Raw genomic sequence first — 10,599 nt, forward strand, 5'->3', positions numbered from 1 at the left:
AGCTAAATCAAAGAGCACTTAGAATGATCACGAGCCAGGAGAATCAAGCTGTACATTTGTGAAACAATGTGACAACCTGAAATACGGCTGTCTTAAAAACCCCTAAAGGAGGAGAAACTAAACACTCGCTCAATTACTTCCAGCCAGGTTTCAAGGGGCTGGAACTAAATGTAGTGCCTTCAAAACTCCAAACAAGAGCAGGTTAAAAATGAGCACAATTAAAACAGAACCATTCTGTGATCTGAGGAATATAAAGATTCAAACTCAAAGGTGATTCTTGTTTATTATTTTGTTGCATTTATGTTTGTTATGGGAATTACACTACAAAACTAGTGCTACACTGACACCTATTGTTCACAAGGCGGAACTGCAGTTCAAACTTCGGACACTAGAAAAATAATCTAAGATCCTGCTAAGAAATAAGTTCAATGATGGACATCACAGTTCTCACGTAACCCCATTGAGAGACAGCACATTATCAAGATGGTTTTTGCTAAAAGATAATGGAAAAGAGATAACAGTTGTCTGGTTAGGGGTTTTGGTGAGTCACTGGCAGACAGTCCCAGATCACCAACAGATACTGCCTTTGAATAAAGCAGTTCATTGTAATACAGAGGGAATAAAAACATATTTAGAATCACAAAATAAGGGTATGTGAATCTTAATCCAATCAACATGGATTACAAAACGTCCATGTACACATAATACTTGGCACTTTCATAGTGCCAATTCTGTCATTTGTACCATGGGTGAATGCTGATGGTTTCAGTTAAAAAGACAAACAAACAAAAAGATCCAACGTCTATGGAGCAATGATACAACCATACAGTTAAATGACACTTCTGAAATCAACTGCATATGGGGTAAAAATGCCTCTGAAATTGAAAAAAGTTGAAAATTGAAATTCCATATTTTTCTTTCATATTTTATGTATACACTAAACGTTTGAGAACAATAAGAATTTATTTATGTTTTTGAAAGAAGTCTTATGCTCATGAAATAATCTATGCGGCATTTACTTGATCAAAAATTCAGTAAAAAAGTATATTGTGAAATATTTTTATAATTTAAAATAAGTATTTTCTATTTGAATCTATTTTAAAATGCAATTTATTCCTCTGATAGTAAAGCCGAATTTTCAGCAACATTACTCCAGTCTTCAGTGTCACATGACCCGGAAACTCTTTATAATAAGGTCTCATTTGTTAACATTAGTTAATGTATTAACTAACATGAACTAACAATGAGCAATACATTTGATACAGAATTTATTAATCTTTGTTACTATTAGTTAAAAAAATACTGTCATTCATTTTTTGTTCATGTTAGTTCACAGTGCATTAACTAATGTTAACAAATATAACTGTTGATTATAACAATGTATTAGTAAATGTTAAAATTAACATCAACTAAGATAATTAAATGTTGTAGAAATCTTGTTCATGTTAACTAAAGTAGTTAATAATGTTAACTAATGAAACCTTATTATAAAGTGTCACCCATGATCCTTCAGAAATCATTATAATATGCTAATTTGCTGCTCAAGAAACTTTTCTTATTGTTATCAATTTTAAAAACAATTGTGTTTCTTTTATTTTAGCAGAAACAGTGATACTTTTTTCAGGATTCTTTAATGAATACAAAAGTTAAAAAGATCAGCATTTATTTGAAATTGATGCTATTTAATGCCATGCTGAATAAAAGTATTCATTTCTTTCAGGAAAAAGTCTAACATGGAAGTGTAACTTTTTATTTATTTCAAATTATTCAGTTAATTTCTGACACATGGATAGTATAACTGCCTAAAAAACAAAAAACAGTCAAATATATCTTCCTTCACTTTCCAAAAAGCTATGTTGGTCTGACCTCAGGTCACATTAAGAAAGTTTAAGAGGTCAAAAACTTCATTTTCACACTCTCTCACCCAAACCCTCAGTATTTTTCCTCTTTCACCTTTCTTGTAGCTCACTCAGGCACTGAAGTGATAACACATCCCACAGTGCACCTCTTTATAGTTATAGTTTGATGAGGTCAAAGAGTGCAGATGTTCTCGGATACCATGCAGGTATTGTTTTGATTTTCTCTCTCTATGCACAGACCATGAATATCCTATTCATTTCACCAGGTACAGCGTGAGCATTATACACAATAACAAACATTCCTACTGACATAACACAAGCAATGCAAAATCCACAAAATCTGTGAAAAACAGCACAGTTAAAAAAAATAAACCAGCTAAAGCAGAAACCAGCTAAAGTCGCTAGAGCGTGAGTTGATAGATGCACTGAATCAGGGACAGCATCTGAAACATGACAGCTGAGATATGACTTTATAATCCACAAAGAGAAGCCTGAAATCAGTCAACTTATTATTTATTTAAACTAAGAGTACTGAAAAACGTTCAGCTCAGTAAGTCTTAATGGTTGAAAAATTAATAAAAAGAGTATCTCACAAATGCTTGATAATAATTAGTTTAATAATTATGCCGTTGTCGGGTGCAGTCAATCTGTTAATGATTTAATTTGAATGAAATTTCATTTTCAATAGTTTGACATGGAGAGACTTGACTAACATCTAGCACAGATTAAGGTCTTAAAAATGAGGGGCTTGTTGAAGCAGGCCTGGATTATTCTAGAATTTCAGTTTTCACAGGGTGCAATCTGATATGCGCTACTAAAATATTTCAAAACTGCATTTGCTAGTGTGACAATCCTGTCATGGTTAAGAGCAAAGATTGTGTGATTTAAAGGTTAATAGGCCTATGTTTTCCAAAGTGATCTGATACACAGATAGCTGGAATACAAAAAAAAAAAAACATGCATAAAAATAACTTTGATTTCCCAGTATAATTTGACAAAAGTAAATGCCTAAAACTGTATTGAACACAGAAAATAAATCCATCTTTAAATACAGTAGGCCTAAGGGGCAGTTTACACAGAACGCAGGGTTTTTTTGGGGTTTGAAAAACGCGAGACACAGGCAGTGGGATGGGGAAAGCGCAAGATCTCGAGAGAGACGCATTTTTTAAAAGTTTAACTGATTTTAACTTGAAGCACCGCATTTTTAAAATGTCTTGTCGTGCGTGTCTGCACTGCAAAAGACGCAAGAGCAATGGTTATAAACGTCCGTCCAGCGCACATTTACATAGAAAAACACTGGAAAAGTATTGGAATGGAAAAACGCGTTCTATGTGAAGGCCCGGAACGGCCCCTAAGCCTGTTATACATTTTCAAAGAAATAATACTATTTAATTGTATACGGTATATGAATAGTCTAAAATCAATTAATAAATGTTTAATTATTAATAAATATTAACTAATCGTTACATTTTATTCTGCATCAGTACAATATCTCTATCCTATCCCTTAAGCATAATTAAAAAATGTATAAGTTAAATTAAAACTTCTTACTGTAGTTTCTGACTAAAATAATGTATTTCTTTATAACAAAATATGCATTATATATATTGTAAAGGCGTGAAATTTGACCTTTTACAGAAAACTGAAGGTGTTATAAACACCACAAAACACAGCATGAATGAAACAGCCAGAGGGAGAGAGAAAGAAAGAGAAACAACAGGAAGACAAGAAGGTAGGCAGGCTTAGATGTTTTAAAAAATGTCTTCTATAAAATATTCTCAATAATACTCTATTCCAAATACAATTAAATGCATAACACTATGTCCAGTGATCCAGCAGCAATTGTTTAAAAGTATTAAAAGGCACTCATAAACTGTGTTGTGGATAAGAGTGTTTGGTGTTGTTCTGTGCGTGCACATCACATGAAGAAGCAACATTATCCTCATCTCCTTTGTCAAGCAGTTTGTAATGAGCCTGTAATGAGTTCATGTAAAATGCAGCAGGGAGATCATCTATCTCACCCAGAGCAAGGGTCCTCACAGCACTGAATTGATACAGAGGCCCTATATCAACCTCTCAATATACAGTAGGAGGGAGCGAAGGCCATCTATCATAAAGATATACAGGTTGTGTGATTACATGGCTGCTCTCTGTTGTGTATTCAGACAGAATAAAGATAACAGATCAGTTGTATAAATGATTTTTGTTAGTACAACAGTTAGAAGAAACTATCTGACAATTACTAGCCTCCTCCTTACTAACTGAAAATATTTTTTCAGAATTATGAAATAGCCTTATGGTTTAATAACTAACTCCTGCATCCCAAAACAGGTTTGGGGTAGCCTATCCATAGGCTTGTAAGGGATACAAGATGGGCTATAACCTAGTTTTGATAGTTTCTGACGTTCCTTAGCCTATCAGATAATTACGAGAAATAACAGTATATATTCCAATTTATAAATTAGATACCACATGTCCACTAATAATATTTTCCACACTCTCAACAAAACCACAAGCCAGCACAGAATTCAGTGCCGAGACTGCCGACAGCAGTGAACTAGACTAGACCGTTCAGCTGAACCGGTCCGGCCCGAAGTGGTGGTGGTAGTCCGCCGACTTCCGACATAACTGACTGCTGCAAATTTCAATTTTTCGGGTGAGACGAGAAAAAACTACACACCCATTGTTTTGCACTGTACAACAGCTTCTACTAAATTAATTGACCATACACATGTATGATTCACCACTTCAAATATTCCAGTGCACAGGCTGCTCTGACTCATTCATAGACTTACCGATTAGTTCACAAATAATCTGTTGATCTCCACTTGATTGAATTGATGCCAAAGGTGCCGTGTGTGTTTGTTGCCAGACGACTGCAAATGAACCTTCAGGAGAAACGCTTGTAAAAATTAAACTGTTGCCGTTAAAGGCGATCTCCTTCACTTGTGTAACTTTTAAACATTTTCACAATATATTTTAGACTAGAGTAGGCTATGTTAGCTGTTGCCATTGACATGTTCATGATTTCAACAGTGTCTAAGCAACGGACGCAACGGTAAACTCTCCATCACTGTTTACTTTTCTCCCGCGTTCTTTTCCCAAACACTACGGTAAACTTTAATATCTTCCGGGTTGTTCCAGCAGTCAGGATCAGGATGAATTGATATTTTGTAGTACAATTTACATGAGTTTACAAACCCGACAGATTCTTTAAATAGTCGTTTTTTCGACAAAAAATGCTTTATTGTCCAATTAGGCCTACACTTACACATTTAAATATTAAACCATTAGCACCTTAATTTCGCATAAACGGCTTTATTATATGTTATTTATGAGCTAATCATGTTTTTCACATACAATAATCTTACTACGTTATACCACGGCGAATTGTTCTTGAGAGTCGGATCCTTTTTAATGTTTCAGTCGATTTGTTCATGAATCGAACTAAATCGGTCCGAGCAGCTCTTTGGACGTTGTCAATTTTCTAAATAATCAAATAGCAGAAATGCTATATTCAACACATGCCTACTGAAAATATGTATAATGGATAGTAGGCTATTTTATTTGAAGTGCACGTACTAATTGAATATGTGCAGCAGTTTATTGTAAATCAGTATGTTGTATATAGCATTTCTGCTGTTTGATTATTCAAAAGATTTAATCTTTTTTTGATTTAATAATAAAAAAAAATGATTCTAACATAAATATTAAACGACTTTTTTATGACCTGAATAATGACTGCAAACAAACAGGGTTTTTGTATTCGTGCTTTGAAACGAACTGTTTAAAAGAACCGATTCGCTGTGATAAGTCGAATGTCCGACTAGTGGAAGAGGGGTCCGTTACCATAAGTATTTTATAGGAGCTGTAGTCTTTATTTCAACAAAATGAACGGCTGTACGGCCACTAAAAACTACATTTCCCAGTAGACACTTGAAACGCAGGTGCAGCGACAACTTGTTGCCTCGTGAGAGAAATAGGGGTGACCTCCGCAATCACCAGAGTAGTGGAAAAGCCTCTGTCATTCTAAACCAGCTGAAAATGGTAAGACAAATAATATTCCAAATTTATATTAAATTATTTTACTGTCAATATATGATCACGTTAGCGGAAAGTGGCCGTTTTGTGGAGTCTTACTTTAAGAATTATAGCAGAACCTAAACTTTTGCAGTTATCTGTTAGATCAGATGTATAATGTACTGTTCGGGAAGCAATAATTGCATAATGTTGATTAGAACTTGTTAGAATATAACAGTCAAGAACTTTTGTTTGCACATGTGATATTCTTTATATCAATCAGTTAAAGGCATTCTGAGGTGTATGATAAGTCATAGATTAGTGATTATGAATAGAATACAGATACATTAATCTGCAACAAATGAAGGTTTCTGCAGATGTGCCAAATGGTGAAGGGAATTATTTGAAGAAATGTATAAATGTCTCCCAGTTTAAAAATATCCCACTCAGCACTTCATTCTGGCAGAGTTTGCCAGGTCTATTTATGTTCGTGGTGAGCCTCCTGAGCTTCTCTGTCCTGAGTGGTTGATTAAGATCACTGTTATTTTCTTTGCTACCTTACATGACATCTATTGTTTATAATTTTATCTCTCTTGTTTCTCTGTAGGCTGAGCCTATTCGAGTCCTGGTTACTGGCGCCGCAGGGCAGATTGCATACTCTCTGCTGTACGGCATTGCAAAGGGAGATGTCTTCGGTAAAGATCAGGTAAAGGCAGGATTTGGATTATGCAATGTCCCGTCACATCCAATTAAAGGATGTTGTATATCATTCATGCTGTTTGACTAATTCCAGGAATAGGCACCATATATGTCTTTGACAGCCCACATCTGATGTGATTAATGCTTAGGTGCAGGTCAAAACTATATTGTGACAGTTATGCAAGTAATGCACTAACATTCACTTTCCCTCTCTCTTTCAGCCCCTCGTTTTGGTTCTGTTGGACATTACTCCCATGTTGCCTGTGTTGGAGGGTGTTGTTATGGAGCTGCAGGACTGTGCCCTCCCACTTCTGAGAGGTACACTCGCACAGTATCGACTGTCATGAGGCCCTGTGTTCTCTAGTCTTTGTGCCAGTTATGCAGTCTTAAAGGCCTGTGTTTTCACTGCACAAATGACGAGAGCTCAGAGCAATCTGATTGGCTGCCTGTATGATCCCCAGCTGAAAGGACAGCTAAACTTAGAATTGTGGTTCCCATCAGAGGATGGTATGGGAAGGTTGATAGTATGTGAGCTGTCAAGTATATGGAACAAAACTAACAACCAAAAACTCTGGAGTGCCAAACTAGATGGGTGAAACAAAATATGCCATTGGCTACATTTCACCCCAAATAAAAAATGCAGTGGCTTTATGTATATTTAAACAATATATTTGCATTGTGACATTACATTCTTAACAATCACCTTTACTCTACTTTTTTTAATGTATAATAAATACATGTCAGTTCAGCAAATATTACCATGATATATACTTAATGTAATGTAAATAATACATTATCATTTCAATTATTATTTCATAAATTCACATTTAATTAAAATGGGAGATTTTTTAAAATTTGTGTTAATAAGAATTAGGCCAATGATTGTATTCAAGTAGTATTTCAGCAAAATATATTTTTTCTGTTTATATCAGTTTGAAACAAGTTATAATAAAAAATTAAAAAACTTTTTGCAACAGTAATAGCTGACTCTTTTGATCATATCAAGTTTTAATAATGAGGTTTTTCACATTATTCAGGTTCTTTAGTTCTGAAATTCTTCTAAAAAGTGTGTTGTCTTGTGACTCACTGAGTGTTGCTGGTGTTGTTTACCCTTCATCTACTCTATACCACTGTCTGTCTTTTTGTTTCAGAGGTCATCCCCACCGATAAAGAGGACGTTGCATTCAAAGATTTGGATGCTGCAATCCTGGTGGGCTCGATGCCAAGGAGAGACGGCATGGAGAGAAAGGACCTACTTAAGGCCAACGTTGCCATCTTTAAGGCTCAGGGGGAGGCACTAGACAAGTATGCAAAGAAAACAGTCAAGGTGAATAACCGTGACCTAATTAAGTGCTTGCACAGTTGGAAGAATTAAAGTGAATCAAGTATGAAGGCAGTATTTTGACCCTTATGTTTTAATATGCAGGTTCTAGTTGTTGGTAACCCAGCCAACACTAATTGTCTGATTGCGGCCAAATCCGCCCCGTCCATCCCCAAAGAGAATTTCTCCTGTCTGACACGCCTGGATCACAACAGGGCTTGCTCTCAGGTAAAACACCCCCTTGCTGGATGGTCCACTAATGGAGCACAATACAAAGAGGTGAAAGGATTCAATTTATACCCACTAACTTGTACCACACAATGTGTCCTCTAGGTGGCAATGCGTTGTGGAATTTCAGCAAACGGTGTGAAGAATGTGATCATCTGGGGAAATCATTCGTCTACGCAGTACCCTGACGTCCACCACTGCAAGGTGATTGTGCAGGGAAAGGACGTGACTGCCTTCGATGCAGTGAAGGACGATACCTGGCTGAAGGGAGAATTCATTTCTGTAAGTGTTGTCTGCTATGACTTCCTCCTCCTGTAGAGGTCACTGTTGGCTTATTTACTCTGCCACATTACTGAGTAAGCAAGAATATTCCAGTATGTTTATTAGCATTTATTTGTATGACATTAGTAATAAGAAAGTCAGTTTAAGTTGGTCCATTGTAACAACATTCAGTTTGCACATGACTACTGACTGGAATAATCTGATCAGAATCTTTTTATTGTTATTCCACTCTTCCTCTGTTTCACAGACAGTGCAGCAGCGTGGTGCTGCGGTCATTAAGGCCAGGAAGCTCTCCAGTGCCATGTCAGCCGCCAAGGCCATCTGTGACCACATGAGAGACATCTGGACAGGCACTTCCGAGGTCAACTTTCTTTTAGGGCCCTGGCCCCCTAGTTGAGAGTTACTGTTGTAGATTTTTGATTGCATCTTAAAAGGAATCTCTTAATGATTTCTACTCTAAAGTTTTGTGTTTACCAGCAATTTCTGACAAAAGAAGGCTCAAAGTCAGCCTAATAAACAGGGAAGACACAACGGGAAAAATAAGACCTAAACTTCTGTTAGCAATAGCCAAGCAATAGGAAGTAAAATAACATTGTAAATTTGCTCATTAGTCTTTTTTCCACTCCCATAAAAAAACAATATGAGTTACATTATTAAGTAGTTCATTTAATTAAGTAAATAATTTCATCTTCAGTATGATGATTGCATAATATGATAGTCAAATTGAAGTGTTCTCTGCTTATTGTTTGATATTGCACACAAGGCAACAACTTTATTTGGACTGATGCTATACATTTTTATTGGGAGGCCACTTGTTCTGAACTCTTCTTGCATTTGTTTTATAGGGTGAGTTCATCTCTATGGGTGTCTATTCCACTGGAAACTCTTATGGAGTACCTGAGGACCTAATTTACTCATTCCCTGTTTCAATCAAGGTTTGTCATGAAACTTTCCCAAAATCTGTGTCTGACATCTCTTCCTTAATCTCCACACCATGGCCTTATTTACTGAGATCAATCCTGAGATCAAATTCATATTCACATCTATTCATCATACTCTAATCAACTAGAAAAGTATGATTTTAGCCACCATTGCAACGTTTCTCTTTTTCTTCAGGGCAAGACCTGGAAGATTGTTGATGGGCTGGCCATCAACGACTTCTCAAGAGCTAAGATGGATGCAACAGCAGCAGAATTAGTGGAGGAAAGAGACACCGCTGTCTCTTTCCTGGGTGTGTGACTGGAAACCCAGCCATATTCACCACTCTTAGATGCCCAGAAAACTCCAGAAGCACGTTTGTGAAACACTCCAGAAAATCTTTATCTCCCCCTAAAACTGTTACAAAATTCTAGAACTGTATGTACTTGAAATCCTGGGTTTTGGCTGATTTTTCAGAATTGGAACCTAGTCTTGTTGTTTAGCAGGGACTTCGGTTGTTTCTCTTCCTGTTTTTGGTTTTCCATCTGAGCACAGCTGTCATGTAAGGAGAAACAATAGTCTAAAACAAGATGTTATTTATATGTAGACTGCCCTTTCTAATTCAAAGCTGCATAAAGGAGGAACAAAGCCTGGAAAGGACTCAGAGTACATAAATTAGGTCCTTCTTTGTCATTTTCCAGCCTTTACTGAAATTTAAACTGTTACATGTCTGACAGGTGTTCGTCAGAAATGAACAAGGAATGTTTAATGTGTTAAAGTGCTTTGGCAGTGCGGTTACTGTAACAGATTTTATATGTATCCAGCAATAAAAACTAGACATTAAAATGCATACTTGCACTTATTTTTAAAATACATAGTTTTCCTATGTTAATAAATCAATCATTTGCACACTGCCGTTTACACTGAATTGGTGCTCAAAATTTGTTATATTATGACCACTGTATTGTCAGTATTGTAGTGTTGAGTCAGGATACTTTTTGTGTTCTTGACCTCACTTAGAAATATTAGAAAAACAAAATATTGTACTTGTTCTCTTACACATTACATTCTGTATGAAAGGAGAGTTAAACGTTCTGTACTGCAAGGTCATTGGTGTGAGATTGCAGACGTGGCCTTCTCGACTGTGTTGCCAAATCTCGATAGAAAAACAATCCAAAATTTGCTGTCTTTTCGATACTTAATAAGTAAGGTAGGTTATGTTTTATTGTACTAAGGTGACCAAGCACTAGAAATCCCCAAAAACGTGACGGA

At 36.1% G+C, this 10,599-nt stretch overlaps 2 protein-coding genes across 4 annotated transcripts in view; one reads left to right on the top strand and one right to left on the bottom strand.

The window, feature by feature from the left end:
* wdpcp (WD repeat containing planar cell polarity effector) overlaps positions 1 to 10,599 on the bottom strand; it is a 100,850-nt gene that overhangs the window by 63,664 nt on the left and 26,587 nt on the right. Inside the window, exon 1 of one of the 3 annotated variants that reach the window (XM_084097698.1) lies at positions 4,655 to 4,962. The exons of 1 other annotated variant lie outside the window; for it this stretch is intronic. The gene's annotated coding sequence lies outside the window, so the exon portion shown is untranslated. Of the gene's footprint in view, positions 1 to 4,654; positions 4,963 to 10,599 lie in introns of those variants that run through there. One more of the 3 variants, XM_084097699.1, reaches the window with a different exon arrangement.
* On the top strand, positions 4,991 to 10,177 carry mdh1ab (malate dehydrogenase 1Ab, NAD (soluble)). The gene is made up of 9 exons (XM_084097707.1): positions 4,991 to 5,906; positions 6,487 to 6,585; positions 6,800 to 6,896; positions 7,730 to 7,905; positions 8,005 to 8,127; positions 8,233 to 8,409; positions 8,657 to 8,770; positions 9,255 to 9,344; positions 9,526 to 10,177. The coding sequence occupies exons 1-9, from the start codon at positions 5,904 to 5,906 to the stop codon at positions 9,646 to 9,648; spliced, it is 1,002 nt and encodes a 333-aa protein (XP_083953833.1). The 5' UTR covers positions 4,991 to 5,903; the 3' UTR covers positions 9,649 to 10,177.

The sequence above is a fragment of the Abramis brama genome, assembly GCF_963993115.1.
Source record: "Abramis brama genome assembly, chromosome: 21".
Lineage (NCBI taxonomy): Eukaryota > Metazoa > Chordata > Actinopteri > Cypriniformes > Leuciscidae > Abramis > Abramis brama.